This window comes from Vombatus ursinus, unplaced genomic scaffold (assembly GCF_900497805.2).
Source record: "Vombatus ursinus unplaced genomic scaffold, bare-nosed wombat genome assembly UNPS02010822.1, whole genome shotgun sequence".
NCBI classification, from domain to species: Eukaryota; Metazoa; Chordata; class Mammalia; order Diprotodontia; family Vombatidae; genus Vombatus; species Vombatus ursinus.
In genome coordinates this window covers 1394755-1414910 of record NW_020950600.1, presented here as the reverse complement: position 1 = coordinate 1414910, position 20156 = coordinate 1394755, and the positions used below count along the sequence as shown (strand labels likewise).

General features: G+C 54.2%; 2 protein-coding genes and 1 pseudogene across 3 annotated transcripts; 1 reads left to right on the top strand and 2 right to left on the bottom strand.

Annotated features, from left to right (window-relative positions):
• Nucleotides 1-6: 6 nt before the first annotated feature.
• On the bottom strand, nt 7-6048 carry ACP7 (acid phosphatase 7, tartrate resistant (putative)). The gene is made up of 13 exons (XM_027855269.1): nt 5876-6048; nt 4842-5017; nt 4529-4729; nt 4022-4204; nt 3787-3910; nt 3482-3544; nt 3252-3366; nt 2907-3014; nt 2728-2785; nt 2438-2505; nt 1749-1820; nt 1490-1627; nt 7-1302 (listed from the first exon to the last, which is right to left on the bottom strand). Exons 2-13 carry the CDS (start codon nt 4957-4959, stop codon nt 1237-1239), a joined length of 1314 nt encoding a protein of 437 aa, XP_027711070.1. The 5' UTR covers nt 4960-5017; nt 5876-6048; the 3' UTR covers nt 7-1236.
• A 4500-nt stretch (nt 6049-10548) lies between these two features.
• Nucleotides 10549-11824, top strand: LOC114038137 (annotated as a pseudogene).
• A 2958-nt stretch (nt 11825-14782) lies between these two features.
• Nucleotides 14783-20094, bottom strand: MRPS12 (mitochondrial ribosomal protein S12). 2 transcript variants are annotated; one of them, XM_027855275.1, is made up of 3 exons: nt 19886-19962; nt 19473-19549; nt 14783-15252 (listed from the first exon to the last, which is right to left on the bottom strand). In XM_027855275.1, exons 2-3 carry the CDS (start codon nt 19519-19521, stop codon nt 14876-14878), a joined length of 426 nt encoding a protein of 141 aa, XP_027711076.1. In that variant the 5' UTR covers nt 19522-19549; nt 19886-19962; the 3' UTR covers nt 14783-14875. The 2 variants fall into 2 exon arrangements, with proteins under 2 accessions (XP_027711076.1, XP_027711074.1); XM_027855273.1 differs by lacking the exon at nt 19473-19549 and having other exon boundaries at nt 19886-20094.
• Nucleotides 20095-20156: the final 62 nt, after the last annotated feature.

Genomic DNA, 20156 nt, shown 5'->3' with positions numbered 1-20156 from the left:
TTCAAATCCTACCTACTGCCTATATCACCTGAGCCTCAGTTTCCTCAACTGTAAAATGGGGGGCCTGGACTAGAGGACCTCTGAAGAGCTGTTTCCTAGCAGCTGCAGGTCTTTGGTCCTAATCAGAGCCAGAAGGAACCTCAAAGCAGGCCTCACTGCACAGATGGAGAAATTGAGGGGAGGTCACTCTAGGAGGCTGGGAGATGAGAATGAGAAAAAGGGCACTGGGGCCAAGAGGCCTTCCTGGAGGAAAGGGGGCTTCACAGCTAGAAGAAACTGCAGAAATCTTGATTCCTTCTCGTACAGGTGGGGAAACTGAGGCCCAGAGGGAAGGACAAAGGTGACCCAGAGGGGTCATTGGTTAGCCCCTAGCCAAGGACTCTTCCATGGTTCTGCTGTGCTAAGCCTTCACCAATAGCACCGACTGATAACATGGGGGTGCTTCAGATATCTGGTAGGTCTGAGAAGGAGGGGCTCTGGGGCCAGAAGCCCTCATGGAGTGTGGTAATTGCAGAGAGGTGGCCTGAGAGCTGATTGATTTGGGGGTAGTTTCCTCACCAGCAATAACCAGTACAAAGGAAATACAAGTCTTCCTTCCCCCACAAAAAATGAAGGGTACACAATGTTGTCAGGGTTCAGAAGAGGAAGGGGAGGGCCCCTGGCAGAGGAGGCGGGTGCCACAACTTCCACGGTGGCATTTGGGGGGGAGGTCATTCCCAGCATCCAGAATGGTACGTCGTGGAGGTAGGAAAATGGAGGCTGGAATGGAAAGGAGCCTGGGGAAATGAGGCTTGAATCAGATGAGTGAACAGAATGGTGGAGGGAGGCTGGAGACTGGAGGTCCCCGAGTCTGAGGTTCATCCTGGGGGCAGTGAGAACCACAGATGATCCCCCAGCAGGGGAGGGCTGTGTCCAGAGTCCCAGGACAAGCTGAGGTCCCAGCTGCCTGATCCTTTGGAGATCCTGAAATCCATGACCATGAGGCAGAAAACAGTGTTTGGGGGAAGGGTGGGCAGTGAAGCTCCACAGCCCGACATTGGCTCCATGAGGACACTCCGTCCCTCTCTGTAAACATCTTAACTCCCTTGCCTACTCTCCCCAGGGCTGGCCTCCTGTGCCCAGGAGGAGCTTAGGACCCCAGGTCCCCAGATGCAGAAGAGAATTCTGGCCTCCTCCATGGAGGTCAGGCCTCGCCCACCCCTTGAGCCTGGGACTGCACTTTGGGCTTTGGGGCTCCTAGAGGTAGGTCCTACGGCCTTGCCTGGGTCTAACCAGCCAGACATCATCCACAATCTTCCCATCCTGAAAGAGAGAAACAACCAGTTGCTGGAGAAGTCCTGATTTCACTCTCCCCACCCCCACCCCCATTGCTGCTTAGCTTGGGAGCCTACCCCATGCTTTCGGGGCTGTTGGCCCTCAGACTTCCCACCTCCCGGGGGATGGGGCCTCAGCGGCAGCCAAGACACAATCCACCCTCCTTGCTGCTGACCTGGTCATCAGACACCTGCTGCACATGGAGGTGGGTACCATTAAGAATGTGGAGCCGGGTGAAGCCATATTCTTTCACTCTGATGGCACTCCAAGGCCTCGGAAAAGGGTTGAAAGGGGTCAGCAGTTCCTCACAGCCCTGGCCAAAGAAGAGAGGGAAGTTCAGAACATCCTGGGGCAGTGCCTTCCTCCCTGGGCACCATGGACAGCAGCTCCCCTCCTCAGCCACCCTGGCAGCTCTTTTTGCAGGCTCTACTCACAGCAGATCCAGTGATGATGTGGATGGGTCCACGGGGGTTGGTGTAGGGACTTTCTCGGCTTCCGTTATAGACCTGGGAAGAAGGGCCAAAAGGGGAGGAAGGTCAGGTGAAGAGACAGACAAGGCCACCCCAAGAGCAAGCTGTGTCCACACAAACTGCCAGCAATGGGCTCAGCCAGTGGCATTCTGGTCAGTGTGCTGGTAAATATTGAACAATCAGATCTCCAAACCCCCAGTAGTGGGCTCAGCCAGTGGTGTGCTGGTAAATGTTTAACAATCAGCTTTCCAAAAACATTTTAAATTTTAATCTGCATTATTATTAGCATTTTCTCCATTACTTTCTTAAGTTTAGACAATCAGTAAAACAATAAATCAAGCCTTGATTATAGCGATTGCCAATTTCTGAGGTATAAATACACTGAAAATTTAACCATTGGCTCTCACCAGCACACCCTCTGGGCTCACCCCACCTTACCCCTCAGAAGAACAAGCCTGGGGGTGGAGAGCAGCATCAAATCTTGAATAGAAGGGCTTTGGAGGAAACGGTTTGCTGAGTGACTGTAGGAGGAGGCTTGGGGTTGGGCTGAGGAAAGGATGGCCCAGTTGGAAGATGTGCTTATCAGGGACAGCGGAGCATGGGGACTCAGGGAAAACTGAGGGTAGAAAGACTGGCCAAGACCACCCCCTTACCTGGTAGTCATAGATAGGCCAAAGGCGCTCATAGGAGTGCTCATGGGCCCACAACTGCAGATCAACTCCTGTGGGGGGAAAGAGTCAACAGGTCTATCTCCAAGCCCAGAGATGGTAGCTGGGGTGTCACCTACCACGGAAGGGGGACCCCCCAGCTAGTGTGCTCTCCCACACCAAAATAGCCCCCTTATCTATTTTGGTATATCCTGATTATGCTGCCTAGCACACAGTGGGTGTTTAACGATTGCATGCTGTTTGAAGAAGGGAAGGATGAATGAGGGGATGGCTACCATATTTGTAGAAGAGATCCTCCAGGCCATAGTGACCACCAGAGAGGCCTTTTCTGACCTGGGAGAACAGAGAAAAGTGGGGCTTAGTGGGGTTTAGAGCAGAACCTTCGTAGATCACCCAGGGAGTCCCTCCTGCCCCAGCTCCTCTCAGTCTGCCTGAGTCTGGCTCGCTCCCCTACTTTGCTCTCATGTCGTGTACAGTCATCCAGGTCAGCATTGGAGCAGTACATGGGTCGGTGCCCCATCGTTATAATCCACGGTCTCAATGCCCGGTTGTTGTTGGCTTTCTGGGTGGGAGAAAGGAAGGGCAGCTGTGAGGTCGGGACAGAGCCCAGCAGGGATTCCACCACCAGGGGTACAAACAGACAAACAAGGCCCTGCCCTCAAGGGGCTTATGGTCTCCTGAGAATGTTGCAAGGAGGGAGTCAGTGGAGAAGGATGGGGAGAGATGCTCTGGCCCGAAGAACACCAATAAGGGGTGTGCTGCCAGGCTTCTAAGGCTCGGCACGCCCTTCCCGGCTCACCTGCAGATCCCTCTCTAGCCAGCGGAATTGTTTCTGAATCAGGTGGCGCCCATAGTGGAGGTAGAAATAGACTTCAGTGGAGAAGGAGATGATGTGGGCAGGCCCCAGGTCCCAGCTGTGGGGAGACGGAAGGGGAAAGGGGGGAGGCAGGGGGCATCAGCGATCAGGCCCGGCCCTGGCCCTCATCCCTCGGGTGTAGCCGGGCTCACAGAGGCCTGGTAGGGGCTCACCTGTACCAAAGCCCTTCCGTGTCCCCGGGCATGCTGAAACGCGCTCTGTAATTGGAGAAGTTGCTAGATTGGGAGAGAGGGAAGGAGTTCCATGTCAGCTGGGTGGTGAGAGTCAGCGGGGACCCCGCCAGCCCGCCAGCCGGCCCGAGGTGCTGCTTTGTCCCCATACTGGAGCCCACCCTGCCGGGCATTTCCTCAGGAGGGAGGAAGCTGAGACTGGGGTGGGGACGATGGAGGTCAGCCCCACACCGCCAGTGGCCCATTCACACTCAGACACCCCCCAGGAGGGCCCACCCCCTCCTCACTAGCGCTCCTCATGGTTCCCGGGGCACGTCATGTAGGGGACGGAGGCAGCCACCGGCTCAATCATCCTCATAAACGTGTCGCCCACCCTTGCGTTGTCCTGGTCCATGTTATAAGCAAAGTCTCCTGGGGTGGGGGTGGGGGGAAGTGGTCAGGTCCCGATCCTGCCTGCCTCTCCCCTAGCCCCCTTCTCATCCCTCAGCATCCCAGCCCAGCCCAGCTTCACCCACACCTCACCCACGTGCAGCACCACATCGTACATCCCCCGCTGGGTCTCCCTCCGGAGCCGGGGCAAAGCCTGCGGGTTGTCAGCCCCCATGTCCCCAAAGACGGCCAGGCGGGGGCTCCAGTTGGGCCCAGACTGGAGAGCCCGGAAGCGAAACCTGCGGCTCCAGCCTTGGGCACTGCCGCAGCGGTACACTGAGGGCCGGAGGAGGGCAGAAGAGAGGGGATTGGGTCCTAGAGCTCTGACCCCTCTCGCCCCACAGTCCTCCCCAGCTTGGCCAAGGGTGGGGACCTAGCACCCCACGGTCATTACACAATGCTAATTACGGCCGAATCGATTCGGGTGGGAGAGGGGAGGCTGGGTGGTTCAGTTTGTCCCCATTTTCTCTAAGGGCAGGTTCTCCTCTCCTGCCTCCTCATCCCTAGATATCCCCTGCAGGAAATCTGTTCTGAGCTCTTTTAAAAGTCTCTATTTGCCCCGCCCCGCCCCGGCCCCATCGCCTCCTGAACCTCCCTCACCATAGTGGACACCAGGCAGCAGCCCCCGAAGGGTAACTCGGTGCATGTACAGCTTCCGCCTCAGCAAGCCCCCATCCACAAAGAGACTGGAGGTGCCTTGGGCCCGCAGGGGTAGAACCCCTCCTAGCTGCAGCCCAAACTGGACCTCCGAGGCAGCTGGTACCCACGTGGTCCAGGTCACCGTCATGCAACCAGCTTCACCTACAGGGAGAGTGGGGGAGAAGGGAAACTGACTATGCCCACAACATGGGGGTTCTGGCTCCCAGGCAGGCAGTCTCAGACCAGATGGGAGTCTGGGTCCTTGGGCACTCACCTGGGTAGGACAAATGTATTTGTTCCGGGGCAGCCTTCTGAGAGCCCTCGGCCCCTGCATCCCCCAAAAGGAAGAGAAAGAGGAGGCAGTAACAGCTAAGGCTGGGACCAGCAATCATCCTGAGGGAGAAGGGAGCCAGGGGATGTTGCTGGGTGGGATTTGGCAGGGTCTTTGATCTAGGCACAGGAGAGAAGGAAGGACAGTGTGATTGCCAGGTTATCCCCCTGCCACCCCATCTTCACCCAGTTCCGTTCTGACTCCCCACCAGCCATCCTTTGCCCTTGAATTTGAACCCTTCCTTGCACCCACTAATGTCCCCCACTATTCCTAGGTCCTTCCCTAGGCTATCTCTCCTTTCTTTGCCAGTCTCGGCTACATTCCCACACTTCAAGGACCCTCTTCCCAACATCCTTCCCAAGCTCCTCTCTCCATCTTGAGCTCCCCCTTCCTCACACTCTTTTCCTGAGCCCTACTGGGCCCCTTCTCTCATTTCAGGCTCCCTGCTCCCAGCATCCTTTCCCAGGTCCCCCTCTCATCTCAAGCCTCCCCTTCCCTGCACCCTTCCCTGAGCCCTCCTGGGTCCCTCTTCAATCTCAGGCTGCCCCCTTCCAGCTTCCTTCCCCAGGTCCCCCTCTCATCTCAAGCCTCCCCTTCCCAGCATCCTTCCCTGAGCCCTCCTGGGCCCCTTCTCCCACCTCAGGCTCCTCCCTCCCAGCATCCTTCCCCAGGTCTCCCCTCTCATCTCAGGCTCACTCCCAGCATCCTTCCCCAGCTCCCTCTCCCATCTCAAGCCTCCCCTTCCCAATACCCTTCCCTGAGCCCTCCTGGGCCCCCTCTCCCACCTCAGGCTCCTCCCTCCTAGAACCATTCAGTCTTTTTGGACCTCTTTTCCCTCCTGGTAGAGGAAGGTAGATGTTTGGGCAGAAGAAGGAAAGGGAGCCAGCCAGGAAAGCCCAGAGGTGCTGGAATGTGGCCGATGGCTGGCTCAGGGTCCAGGTTAACCCAGCCAGCCCTTCCTGTCCACTTTTACTTACCCCACTGGCAAAAGGCAGTGTCCGGGCCCAGACTGCCCCAGGCCTCTTTATGGCAGGGGTTCTGCTGGCCTCGGGGGGCAGCTGATGGTACCAGCTGGGCTCTCCTCTTGCCAGGCTTCCAGCCACCCACGAGCCCATCCCAGCACTAGAAGAACCCCAGGTCTGGGGTGATGGGCTCCTCAGACAGCTAAACCCCCACGTCTCACTGGTCAGGCCGGTTGGGGGAAAGGGGCACGCCCACCCGCCCACCCCTTGGGGGTGGATCCAAGGGAGGGAGGGGGCCCTGGTGAACCTAGACAGCAGGGGAGGGTGCTTAGGAGGGACCGAGGCTGCTGGGGGTGGGTGAGGGGGTAGCTTCCTTTAGCCAAATTGCCTTAGGGAGAGCTCCACCTCACCACCCCCCTTCCTTCCCAGAAGCCAGAAGAAACCTGGAGCCAGGGAAGAAAATCCAGGTGTCCCAGCTACCCACACTTCCCTCCCAACACCCACAAGCAGGAGCAGGTCAGTGGGTCAATTTCAATGTCAGTGTGTGTGTTAGACCCACCCAGCCACAGGTGCTGAAAAGAGTGTTAGCTAGGCACATACAAGCAGCCTTTGTGAATTATGGTCTGGCCCCAAAGAGAGAAAGGAAGATCCCCCTGCCCCCATTATCCCCATTCATCCCAGAAGGATTAGCCAGATGTGGTGTTGTTGACTCCACCCTCCCTCTTCCCCCCCTCACCCCTCCATCAATCACTGTGTCACTCATACTTGTAATATCAGAAAATCGCCGTGACCAGGAGGAAAGTTTGGAAGGCCCCAGGGGACCCGGGGGCTGTGTCTAATACCACATCTGTTCTCCTCATGATCTATTCTTCTGGCCCAGTCTGGTGATTTCATTAGGGTGTGGAGAATTCCCCGTGTGGAAACTTCCTGCTTCCTGACACAATCAGCCCCTTGGCACTCTTGGACAATTGCTTGGGGCACTAAGTTAGGTGATTTGTCCAGAGTCACACAGCTAAGGTGATTTTTCAGGCATTCATCCATCTATGTGTCAGAGGAAGGCCTAGAACCTCACTTCCTGAGCTTAAGACTGACTTTCTAGCCTCTTGGCAGGTTGCTCTTCAGTGGCCCTCATAACATTCTTAAAATATTTGTTGTGTTTCTAGGATAGCCTATGGTGTCTCTGGACACACCCAATTCTAACATGGCACCAGCCTGCTGTACCACCCTGCCTGCAATTCATGCCGAGGCAGGGTCCCCTGGCCGCTCAGGGTGTCCATGTGGGCCAGAGTGAGAGGCCATATGCCCTGCCTGCAATCAATGCAAAGGCAGGGCTCCCTGGCTATCAGGGTGTCCACACCAGCCAGGGTGAGTGGCTGTATGCCCTGCCAGCAGTCCTGGCCCCAAGGGTGCCATGGCAGGACGCCTGGGTCCCGGTCCAATGAGAATCCTCCGGCACCTGAAACGGAGGAGGACGAAGAGCACAGAACAGAAAGAAATCCCCCCAGACACATTTCTCTTGCCCCACTAGTATTTCTGTGGTATCATTTGTACAATTCGGGGTATTTTTTGTAGCATTCTTAGCATTTACAGCAGTGATGTTCAGCAATGCCAGGATCATCATCAGCAGTCTTACATACAAGTGTTGGTCATTGTGGGGGCAGGGAGGGAAGCCCAATAACTTGGAGTCAGAGGTCCAGAGTTCAAATCCCATTTCTGGTGCTCACCCGTGTAAGCTAAGGCTAGTCACTTCCCTTTTCTGGGCCTCAGTTTCCTCAACTATAAAATCAGGGGGGTGGACCAGTGGGTTTGTGTGGCCCCTGCCAGCTCTCAGTTTGTAACCTCAAGACCCCCCTCCTTTTGGTGTTTGCTTGGGCATTATGCATTTGTGGGGAGGGGTGAGGTGGGGAGGAATGAGCCTCCAGGAGGGCCGAGGAACCTTCAGGCTCTACTCTGCCCTGGAGAAGGGGGGGAGAAGGGTGTTCAGTGTGACGCAGGAGAAAGAATGCTTGATTCACAGGAATTAGGAGGAATCCTGGCTCGACCACCTCTACCTTTGTGACCTGGTGGTCACATCTTCCTTCTCCTGTAAAATGCCTCTAAAGCCCTCCCAGCTGTGGACCTGTGGTCCTGTGAGCCATGGTGGGAAGGAGGGGACAAGCAGGGCTCTCACCCTGTTACCTTTTCCTCCGGTAGGTTTAATGACCTGCCCCCCCCCCATCACTTAATTAGCCAGGAGCAACCAGTAACACCTGTACTAATTGGTGCTCATTTTCCATAATAAAAGTAGTTTCTTAAAAGGCGGTGTGTGTGCAAAGTACATCTCCCTCCCTCCCTCCCTCCCTCTCTCCCTCTCTGTCTCTCTCTCTCTCTCTGTCTCTCTTTCTCTCCCATATGCTGGAAATGCCACAGCCACTCATAAACCAATCCCGGTACTGATCAGATCACTATGGAAGCTTTAACTTGTTCTGTTTTTCTGACTAGGTGATTCGACTCTCAGCACATTGGTGTCAAACTTAATGCAGCCATCCAATGAGAATTCCAAGCCTCAGCCCCGCCAGCAGCAGGCACTTGAAGTGCATGCCGCTGTGCCTGGCACCAAGTTTCTTCCCGAGCGTACCCAACTTCACACTTAGCATCACAGTCCTAGGGCTGGAAAAGACCTCAGAGGGTTTTTGAGTCTACCCCCTCCATTTATAGAGGAAGAAACTAAAGCCCAGAAAGGGCAAATGATTTGCCTTAAGCCACACAGGCAGGAGGTGGGATTTGAACCCGTATCTGGGACTTCACAGGTAGGGCTCTTCCCACTGCCTCACACTGCCTCCCACAATGAAGTTATTTTGTCAGCACCAGATGGGAGGACTGACCTACTCTACCAAATGTTGATAGTTGATCAACGCAGACCATGACTGGAGAATCATCAATGGTAATTCATACCATGTCATTAATATAAGCATACCTATATGAGTAATAATGCAATGGTATTTGATATAAACGTTATTGTTCAATGAATTATATTAATATGGTTGTGCTGCCCCCCCAAAGCTAATTTAAAAATAACCATAATCAGAGTAGCTAGGTGGTGCAGTGGATAGAGCACTGGCCCTGGAGTCAGGAGGACCTGAATTCAAATCCAGCTTCAGATACTTGACACTTAGCTGAGTGATGCTGGGCAAGTCACTTAAACCCATTTTCTAGCCAAAAAAAAAAAAGATAATAACAATAAAATAACCATAATCACAGCACCCGTTTGCATACTGTGCTGAGGTTTGTAAAGCACTCTACAGACCTCACTCCTCTGTCTCAAGCCAACTTCCAAGTGAAGGCAGATATTTTCCCCGAGCTCTGCCCTGGTCTGACCCTGTACGAAACCCAACATTCCATCCTCTGCAGGGACACTGTCTGACAATTTGGAAGGCAGGTCTGATGAAGAGGCCGCCAGACCCGGCCTGGTGAGAATCAGTGGAGGGAAATGGAGGTGTTCAGTCATAAGAGGGTCCAGGAGGGGTGCCACAGCCACTGGCGGCCTTCTGAAGGGCTGCCTTGGGGGGGTCCTCTGCAGCTGGCAGGGAGAAGCAGGTGATTTCGGGGAGCCTGGGGGAGGCAGAGCTCTCCAGTGACACAGTGGCTGCCGGGAGTCATCTGTGCATTGCTGAAATCAGTCCTGGATGAAGCATGTCCAAAGCACCTACTGCATGCTGAAGCTCTGTGGGCAGCGAATGTGGCTCTCCCCTTCTCTGTATCCCCAGAACTTAGCACAGTGCCTCACACACAGTAGGTCTGCAGTCAGGAAGACCTGAGTTTAAATCCAGCCTCAGACAACAGCTGCGTGACCCTGGACAAACCACTTTTCTGCCTGCCTCAGTCTCCTCATCTGTAAAATGGTAATGATAATAAGCACCTACCCCCCAAGGTTGTTGTGAGGATTAAGTGAAATAATAGTTGTCAAGTGCTCAGCACAGTGCCTGGCACACAGGTGCTATACGAATGTTAGCTATTATTATCTTTAAATGCCTGTTGGCTTGTATTCCCATTCTGAGTGTCACTATCAGCATTAACATCAGTGTGATTAGTATGCATTTTGAGGAGCAGTTTTGGTGTTAAAAGCATCAGGCTTCCTGTGTCAGCCGTATCAGGACTGTATCTTGTGGCCTGGTCTTTGCTTGGGGCTGCCTTATTAGAAGTGGAGAGACTGGGTGGTTGACAGCCCTCTGCCCAGCCCCAGCTTCCGTGTCCTGGACATCTTCCTCGAGGGCCAGCCCAACACCATTGCCAGTACTAGACTCTGGACCGGCATGTCACCAGGGCTGGTCCAGGAGCATTGGTCACAAGAGTGGAGCTGCAATAAGGCTGTCTGAGCAATGGGAACACAGTGATAAGAATGAGGACCAAGGAGAGGTAGGGGGAGGGGATGCCCGCCCCTCCACCCACCAGCATCCATCTGACTGCACAGAGGAGCCAGAGCCTGGGGATTGCAACAGGATTTCCCCAGGGTGGGGAGGCAGATGCCTCAGCACGGGACGGGAGTCATCTCTGCCTGGAGCAAGATCCACCTGGCTAGGGGATGCCCCAGCTGGCGGACGGCAGGGGGCCATCTCTGAGGGGGGTCAGGAGGGTCAGCTGGTCTCCCACTGGGAACTGGCCTGGGAGCCCCAGGTTTGTCAGGCTCTAGGCCTGGGCTGGGGCCGGAGATGGGGCCAGCTCTTGACCCGAGGGCCCCGCTTCTGGAATTGTTGTACATCCCGATCCACGTGCCCCCAATGATACTGGTGAGATGATGTTGGGCTGTGTGCCCCAGCGGGGGGGGGGGGGCCAGTGGAGGGCCAGCATATGGTGTCTTCTCTAGGTCCAGGCTGAGGGTGCTTGAAGCCACTTGGCCAAGCCCTGTTCCTGGGCCCACCTGGGCATCCTGGAGCCACTGGGCCGGAACCGGCTCCACAATCCCTGTGGGGAGGGTGAGCTTGTCCAGGAGGGAGGTCTAGGGGAGAGGCCCCTGGATGGGGAATTGGGGGAGGTTTTGTCCTCTTGACCTTTGCACCCCCTTCCCCCCCAACACACACATGTGCCTCCTTGGTGGAAACTGGAAAATGGAGACGGCTGGAAAGCGGAAGAGAACTGCAGATCTGTGTCCGGGATGAAGGCCAGACTTGCTTTGTGTCTTCCATCGGGCTAGTGTCCTGAGTCCCAACCCCCTTCAATGACCCCACTGGGGGACAACAGCCATTGGAGGAGCTCCCTCCCCAGGTGGTGCTGGAAGCAGCAGGTTGTGGACCTCCCCCCAGGGGCCCTGGCCATAGCTGCTGGATAATCCCCAGGCAGAGATCCCTATCCTATTGGTGACTGGTGGGTCTCTGGGCAGGGAGATAGGCTCAAGGTGGGGGGGGGGGGCGATGCTGATTGAAGACAGCCCTGAGGGGATTTCCCATTCCCTGCGATGGGGAGCGTGAGGCTGCCTGTACCAGCTTCCTGTCAAACTGGTGGCCACTAATGGAAGCACTGTGCTGGCCAGATTAGATGCTGAGCTGATCCGTCCCCAGCTGGAATAACAATCCCTACATCCAGGTGGGCCTTCAAAGTGGGGGAGGCAGGGGGAAGTCTAGGGGGGAAACCATGAAGCCTGGGGGAGGCAAGAGCCCAAGGCACCATCTGTCTGTCTTCTATTCACCCCTCTACAGGTCTCCCACATCTTCACCAACTTCCCAAAGGGCGTCCACTTTGTCTTTTTTGAAGATGCCGGCAAAGACCCTGTTCTGGGCCGGGCACTATGGTGTCCACGTCACCCACGTCAGCATCAAGATCTATTTCAAGACCCCTTCATTGATTTGCTCACTTAAATATCCAGCCCAGAGCAAGACAGGAAACTCTGAGGGAGGAGGGGTCCAGGACCCAAGGGAAAGGGAACACTCACCCCTCCAGATGTTCCCTCCTTCCCACCAGAGGAAAATCACCAGAGGCCCACATTTCTGAAGCGGGAAGGAAGGGGCACTTCCAATGGTCAGTCACACCTGCCACTGCTTCTCAGGACAATCAGAAAATTAACCAGGGATAAGGGGGGGTCCCGGAGAAAACTAACCGGGTGGGTCACGCCAGACTAGTAAATAAATGGTAAAACAGCCAATTAAACACATCCCTACCTCGCTATGCAAAGAACAGAAGGAATTACATGTATAGGAAACAATTTCCCTTGGGCTTTCTAACACATCCATTCAACTGGATGGCTGCAATCACAAAAGTGCCCTGTTTGCCTCTGTCCCCTCCTCTCCCGTTTGTTTCATTCACGTTCTTTCTCTTCTGCATCACTTTCTCTGCCTCCACCCACCCACCTACCCAAGCCTTCCCTTTTTAATAAATAGGCACAGTCACTGGACTGATGATCCACATAGCCAGACAAGCAGGTGGATTTCGGTTTTAATATGCTTTTGAACGGAAGAGAGACACAATACAACCAGTATCCTAATAGGCCAGAATAGTCAGGGAACAGACCGGCTTTTCAGGAGTCATGTTTCAGTGGCCACAAGACACAAACAAAAGTGGCCTTCTCTGTCTCCTCTGCGGGATCACACCCTCTAACCCTAGTTTTCCCTCGGGGCTCTTTCCCAGCCCTCTCCTCCCCTTTCTATACTACCTCACTTGTTTATCTCATGGTTTTAATGACCGTCTCTATGCTGGGGGCTCTCAACGTCTACCTTTTCTGGCCCAGACTGACCTCCAATCTTGCATTTCCCAACTGCCTTTCAGGCATCTCCAACTGGAGTGGATGTCGTAAACAAAACCTGTCCAAAATGGAACCCATGCATTGTCTTTGCCCCCAAACACTGTAGAGGGCAGCAGCATCGTCCCGGGCCCTCAGGCTCACAACCCAGGAGTCTTCCTGGACCCCTCGCCGTCTCTCATCCCCCAATATCCCATACCCCCTTCTCTCCTGGGACACTGCTACCATCTGGTACAGGCCCTCACCAACTCCTGCCCGGGGGATCTGCCTGCCTCAAGCCTCTCCCCACTCCAACCCATCCTCCATTCAGCCACTAATGTGATTTTCCCAAAGCCCAGGTCCAACCACATCGCCCACCTGCACTCCCACCCCCCTCAATAAACTTCAAGGGCTCCCTATCACCTCCAGGATCAAATACAAGATCCTTTGTTTGACATTGAAAGCCCTTTATAACCCAGCCCCCTCCTACCTTTCCAGCCTTCTTACCCGCACTCCCCTATATATATGCTTTGATCTAGTGACCCTGGCCTCTGGGCTGTTCCAGGAATAAGACCCTCCATCTCAGCTCTGGGCGTTCTCTCCAGCTGCCCCACAAGCCTGGAATGCTCTCCCTCCTCCCCTCTGCCTACTGACCTCCCCAGCTTCCTTTAAGTCCCAGCTAAAATTCTACTTCCTCTAGGACACCTTCCCCCAACCCCTCTTAAGCCCAGCACCTTCCCCGTTAATTATTTCCTATTTATCCTATATAACACTTGCTTTGTATATAGTGGTTTGCGTGTTGTCTTTCCTGTTAGACCGTAAGCTCCCCAAGGGCAGGGGCACCATCTTTCGCCTCTCTCTGTATCCCTAGCACTGGAAGTGAATCAGCACTAACCTCAATTCCACAGCCAGTTTTCCCTCTCCTCTCGGTCTTTTTTCTCACCCAGTTGTTTTTGGGATGGCTTTGTCCCTCCATTCCCTATCCATGCCTGCAGAGCTAAGCTGACTTTTTGTACGTGTGAGAAAAACCCTGGAGACCACGGGAAGGGCACACTGGGCCCGGTTCCTGAAAACTTTTAATAGCCAAATGGGATTTTATATTTGAACCAGGTGCTGACCGGAAGCCACTGGAACTGACTGAGGTGGGAGTGACATGGGCTTAGGAAGAGCCCCCTGGCAGCCAGCTGAGCAAGATCTGAGGGAGACAGCTCAGGGACAAAGGCCTGAACAGGGCAGGGCCTGGGTGACCAAGAAGGGAAGGGCTGCAGAAATGTTTTGGAGAAACAAGATTTGGCAACCGGAGGATTCAAAGTGTAGGAAGCTGTCTACAAGGATGGTGATGCCAGTAGGAATAAGGAAGTTGGGAAAAGGGGTGAATTTAAGGGGAAAGATAAGGTAATGAATGAGATGTCCCACTGAGTGCAATCTTTCCAAGCCTGCTCTTCCTGTGTGACTGTCCCACCCCAAACAAAAGCACAGCTGAGCAGAGAGCCTGGCCTGAGATACCGGCCTCAGCCAGCAGCTGCTCCGTGGGGTGGCACAATGTGTGAAAATTTCCTGGGCTAGGTTGGTGGAGTTCTGTTGGAGATACCCTGGTAGGGAGGGTAGGCAGGGGCTTGCCTTTCAGCCCTTCCACTGGCTGATCCCACACCCTTTGGGGTCAACCCACAGCACCCCTCTCCCCTCTCGGGGGCCTCCCCAGCCTGCGGGCTAGTCTCTTGGCTGACCCCCTTCCTCTGGTTCACACCCACTGGGGACACCTTCTCTTCTCCCCTTCTCCAAAGCCGGCCCATTCTTCCAAGGCCAGGGTCAAGCCCTCCTTGGCCAACTCCAGCTCTTCCACCCCAAGGCCCTTTTCTTCCACGCTCAGGCAGGCCCTGGAGCCCAGACCAGACACACTCAGGCTTGTGGGGGCACAGGCTGCCTGGCTTCTTTGACACCTTCCAGGGTCTAGCTCCATCCGACTGAATCTTATTTCCCCGGTAAGAGGTGGGGCTCTCTCAGCTGGGCCCTTCACTCCCCCAACGTCACAGGGGTCCTGGGAGGGCCGATTAGAGGCCCCCCCCCCCACCCAGCCTGAAAAACCCACCTCGGACTGACTGCATGTCAGACAAGTGTCTCTCTTTGGGGCTCAGTGTTCCTTAGCTGTAAAATGGGGGTAACACCTGGCCAACCTATCTCATAGGCCAGTTGTGAGGGGAGAGCTTTGGGAACTGGAAGAAGCTAGACACAAGTAAAGGGTCACCATGACGGTATTATTTGCCTATTTGCCGCCTGGGCTCCCGCCACATCTGTCCATCCGTCCCAGCCACCCCTGAGCACTCCTGTCACTTCTTCTTCTGCACGTGGCCACAGTCGTACTTGCCCCGCACGACCTTGAGCTTGATGCCTGGCAGGTCCTGGGTGCGGCCTCCCTGCACCATGACCACGTGGTGCTCCTGCAGGCTGTGGCCCTCGCCGGGGATGAAGCAGATGGCCTCCCGACCCGTGCTCAGGCGCACGCGGCAACACTTGCGGTTGGCGGAGTTGGGCTTCTTGGGCTTCCGGATCATCGTCTTCAGCACCACGGCCTTGAGCTGGGGACAGCCGTTCGTGGGGCCGGGGCTGGCTGGGGGCCATTTGGGGCGGCCGCGGCGATGCATCTGGTTGAGCGTGGCCATGGGGCAGTGCTGGTTCTGTGGCATCTTGGGGACCAGGCAGAGAGCTGATGTGGAGAGGAAGGAGAAGGAGACATGAGCAGAGACAGAGCCCCAGGACGCTGGGCCCACTTCCTCAAATGACTTCAGGCCCTGCTCCCAAGCTCCTACTCCACCTCTCCCCCATGGCTCTAAAGCAGCTGCCAATCCTGCTCCCAGAGGGGAGAACGGTAACCGGTGGTGTTTCCCTTCCCCCTCCGGATGGCACCGCGGGCCTGCATGGCGGAGTGCTGTGGTACATGCTTCTCCACCACCAGAGTGCGGCCTTGCTAAGGAGACTCAGAACGAACTTCCCACCTGGGTACATCAGTCAGCAGCAAAGGCACCTCGGGGATGAGCCGTGGAGCCCAACCCTCTTACTTCATTTTCTATTATGGGCTTAATCAGCAAACAGGCATCCCAGTACGGGAACAAGAAGAGAGGCCTGCAGATGGAATTATGGCCTTCCGCTACATATGGTGGGTGTGAATGAATGCGGAATGACATGCAGAAGAGCAGAACTGGGGAAATAACGGACACGGCGACCATGATGACAGAAATGAAGGCCCTGAATGTCACCCTCTTCCTTCAGGGCACTGGGTGGGTGCTGAACATCTGGCCAATATAGCTTTGGTTAAGCTGACTGGTTATGAAGGAGGAGGGTGTCCACTGGGGACTAAGAGGGGACAGGTAAGTGGGAAGTGGTTGAGGGTGGGGGAGGGGAAAAAGATTTACAATGCAAATTTTAAAAATACTGAGGAAAAAAGTTCTTAACAGAACACAGATGGGACAATCTTGTTACTGTGTTAAATGATGCATTTGCTTTTAAAAAACAAACTGTAACAAGCCCATGCATTCATACGCAATACCTGTATTTTACAAATGGGGACACTGAGGCTCGGAGGTGGATTGCCCTAGGTCTCACAGGTAGCAAGTGACAAAGCCAGGATTTACACCCAGCCCTCTTCCTACTGTGCCATGCTTAGTCTTAGAATCTTGGGTCAGAGGATCAGGGTTCAAATCCTACCATTTACTACTCCTGTGATCTTGAATAAGCCACCTCTCCTCAGTTTCCTCATCTGTAAAATGAGGGAAAGAGAAAGACAAGACGTCCTGGGCTCCCCGCCCCGTCCAAGCCACTTTAATGGGATCAGAATCTTTCGGCTAAAACATAGCTCTGCTCAAGACCACGTTAGACCGGTAAATTCTTAGCTATTCAGCTCGGCATTTAAGGCCTCACAGATGTTTCTAGCCTCCTGGAATGCTTCCCCCATGCCACACTCTCAGCTTTCTGTCCTCCTGGGCTACTCGTCTTCCTCTGGCTTCTGGCTTTTGTGAATTCTTCTCTAAACTAAGAATACATTCCTTTCTCAACTCCTCCCATCCCACCTGGGGGATTACCCCCCATTTTCCTGATTGGAAGACTGGAGGAGATCCTACCCATTGCTGAAAGCAGGGATTATTTCCTTCTTAGTACTTCTGTCCCCAGCACAATGCCATAATAAGAGCTTAAAAAAATACCCAACGCCCAACTTGAGTGCCTGTCCTCCATGATTCCTCCGGCAACTCTTATAGGCAGCTGGTGGTGCAAAGGATAGAGTCAGGAAGACCTGAGGTCAAACCCAGTTTCAGACTCTTACTAGTTGTGTGACCTCAGGCAAGTCCCTTAACCTTTGTTTCCTCAACTGGGCTCTCACTGCTGCCAGGCAATCCCACACTACCTCCCTAATCAACTCAAGTTCCTACTCTTCAGAGGCTCTTCCAAACCTCCCAAGGCTCCCTCTGCCAGATCATTTAAGCAGAGAACTTCATCTCATGTTTTACAGAAAAAATGGAGGCCATTTGCCGTGAGCTCCCTCTTCTCCCCTCTTTCTCATCTCCCATCACTCAGGTGCCTTTGGTCCCTTTCTCCTTCATCACCCCTGCTCACATGACGAGGTGGCCTTACTAAGGCTGACCCTCTACCTCTTCAAGTGATCCTATTCCATCCCATCTCCTCCAGCAGATTTCCCCCTCTATCATCCCATTCTTTCACTTATTTTCAATCTCTCCCTGTCTCCTGGCTCCTTCCCTCCTGCCCACAAATGTGCCCACATCTTCCCCACCCTGAAAAACTCACTTGATCCCTCCATCTCTTCTATCACTCTATATCTCTTCTGCCCTTTGTGACTAAACTCCTCAAAAAGGTGTCTACAACATGTGCCTCCGCTTTCTCTCCTCTCAGCCCCTTACAACCTGGCTTTCAAGCTGAGTACCCCACAGAGATGCTCTCTCCAAAGTGATCAGCGATCTCTCAGCTGCCAAATCCAATGGCCTTTTCTCAATCCTCATTCTCCTTGAACCTCTCTGCAGCCTTTGACACTGTTCATCACTGTCTCCTCCTTGGTACTCTGATCATCTCTGCTCTAGGTTTTCAAGACCACTCCCTCACCCCTGTTCTCCTGCCTCTCTGACCTCTCCTTCTGTTTTCTTTTCAGGATCCTCCTCCGGATGATGCCCTCTAACTTGGTGTCCTTCAGGGCTCTGTCCTGGGCACTCTTCTCTTCTCCCTCTATATTATTTCAGTTGGTGAGCTCATCGGCTCCCACAGATTTAATGACCATCTCTCTGCTGATAATTCTCAAACCTACTTATCTGGCCCCAATTTCTTTGCTGACCTGCAATCTTCCATCTCCAAATGACTTTCAGACATCTTCGAGGAGATGTCCAGTATACACCTTAAACTCAATATATCCAAAACAGAGCTCGTTATCTTTCCCCCTAAACCCTCCCCACCTTCCACCTCCCCTATTACTGTAAGGGCACCTCCCTCCTCCCAATACCCCAGCCTCCCAACCCAGGAGTCCTCCTGGGCTCCTGACTCTCACCTGACACTAAAGCCATTGCCAAGACCTGTTGATTTCACCTTAGGCCCCCTTCTCTCCTCTGACACCACCCCCACTTCAGTCCAGGCCCTCATCACCTCACATCTGGACTATTTCTGGGAGGTCAGCCTGCCTCAGGTCTCTCCCCACTCCAGTTCATCCTCATTCACCCACCAAAGTGCTTTTCCTAAAGCAAAGACCCAGCCATGTCACTTCCCTCTCCCCCAACTCAATAAACTCTAGTGGCCGCCTACTGCCTCTAGATCAAATACAAAGACCTTCTGTTTGCCATTCATAACCTGCCACCTCCTGCCCCTCCAGTCTTCTTATGCCTTACTCCCTACCAAGATCCCGTGACACTGGCTGTTCCATGAACAAGATGCTCCATTTCTTGGCTCTGGGCATTCTCTCTGGCTGTCTCCCACGCCTCGAAATCTTTCCTTCCTCTACTCTGACTACTGACCACCCTGGCTTCCTTTAAGTCCCAACTAAAACCTCCCCATCTCAGGAAGCCCTCCCTAACTCCTAATTCCAGCAGCTGCTCTCTTTAATTATTTCCTATTTACCCTGTAATATAGCTTGCTTTCTATCTGTTTGTTTACATGTTGCGTCCCCCCCCATTGGATTTTAAGTTCCTTGGGGGCAGGGATTGTCTTTTACCTCTTCCTGAATTTTTTTTTTTTTTTGGCTAGGCAATGGGGTTAAGTGACTTGCCCAGGGTCACACAGCTAGAAAGTGTTATGTGTCTGAAGCTAGATTTAAACTCAGGTCTTCCTGAATCCAGGGCTGGTGCTCTATCCACTGCGCCACCTAGCTGCCCCTCTCTTCCTGAATCCTTATAGCTTAGCACAGTGCCTGGCACATAGTAGGTACTCCATAAAAGCTTATTCCCTTTCCCACCCTGCCTCTGTCTCATAATACATATAAAAGCTAAGTGCATCTTCCCAAACTATACTTTTGCACAAACGCTGGTGCATAGATAATTGGATTCAGAGACAAGATCTTAGCTCTGCCACTCCCAGTGTGCCTGTGGGTAGGTTCCCATTCGTTCATCATTGGTTCATCAAGGATTCAGGGCTGCGGAGATACAAAACTAAAACTGGAACAGTCCCTGGCCTCATGACACTTAAATTCTATTGGGAGATGTGACCCGAACACAGATGAGTAAATAAAAAACATACAGACTTTCTCGGGGGAAGGGTGATAGCACCTAGGAGGCATTTTATTTCCAGGGCAATAGAGAATGGCAGGAAACGAAGGAGGGAGGGTGGCGCCAGGAGATCCTCCAGGCAGAGCCTGTCTCCCCTGCTGGGAGCAGCTGCAGAACTGGGTGCAGAGGGAGCCCCGGGGGTCTCAGCACCCCCCACTTCCCCACAAGTGCTTACCCTGGCTCAGGGAGGAGTTCAAACGGCGGAAGAAGCTGGAGTACGCCATCCTGACCTTCGACCGCCTTCTGTAGGATCTACAGAGGGAGAGGCTTACCCGGGCTAGGGGACCCCTGGCTGCTTCCCCACCAGGGAAGCCCCTCCTGCAGCCCAGCCTCACGAGCTGGGGAACGCGCACAGGAAGTCCCGCCCCAAAGGGAAACTGATCTGGGTCCCAAGGATGCTCGCGCCCCTCCCCCAACCCTGAAAGCCTTGCTGCGGTCCAGACTCAGGCCGCCCCCGCCTCGCCCCCTCCAGGAAGGCTCTCCCCGCAGTCTAGCCTGAATCCTGGGGCTGCACCCAGAAGCCCCTCCCCAAAGCCTGGGCCGCCTCGGAGCGGGAGCCCAGAGACCCCCAGATCTGCCCGCTCTCACCTTCTAAGGCAGCAGTCAGGTGGGCAGGCTTCCGGATCTTCCAAGATCCCATTGGCTAGTTTTATTATCCGATAGGCATGGCGGGAGGGGCGTTGCGATGCAATGCAGAAATGAACCGCCGATTGGACGGGAGGGTTGTCAGTCTCTCTGGTTAGTCCTCATCTGATTGGACATATTCAGGCGCAGTCTCCAAGGCGTCCCCGCCTCATGCCCACACTAGGCGCATTTTTTTCCCCCATTCTGGCCGTTGATTGGGTAAGAGCGGAGGAAG

What these genes read in the sequence shown, in the direction of transcription:
- ACP7 (XM_027855269.1), bottom strand. Translation starts at nt 4,959, where the DNA reads ATGATTGCTGGTCCCAGCCTTAGCTGTTACTGCCTCCTCTTTCTCTTC. An exon ending in AATACATTTGTCCTACCCAG is followed by an intron (nt 4,730 to 4,841) that starts GTGAGTGCCCAA and finishes CTCTCCCTGTAG; the next exon opens with GTGAAGCTGGTTGCATGACG. An exon ending in GGCCTATCTATGACTACCAG is followed by an intron (nt 1,821 to 2,437) that starts GTAAGGGGGTGG and finishes CCTTCTTCCCAG; the next exon opens with GTCTATAACGGAAGCCGAGA.
- MRPS12 (XM_027855273.1), bottom strand. Translation starts at nt 19,937, where the DNA reads ATGGGATCTTGGAAGATCCGGAAGCCTGCCCACCTGACTGCTGCCTTA. An exon ending in CCTGACTGCTGCCTTAGAAG is followed by an intron (nt 15,253 to 19,885) that starts GTGAGAGCGGGC and finishes TCTCCACATCAG; the next exon opens with CTCTCTGCCTGGTCCCCAAG.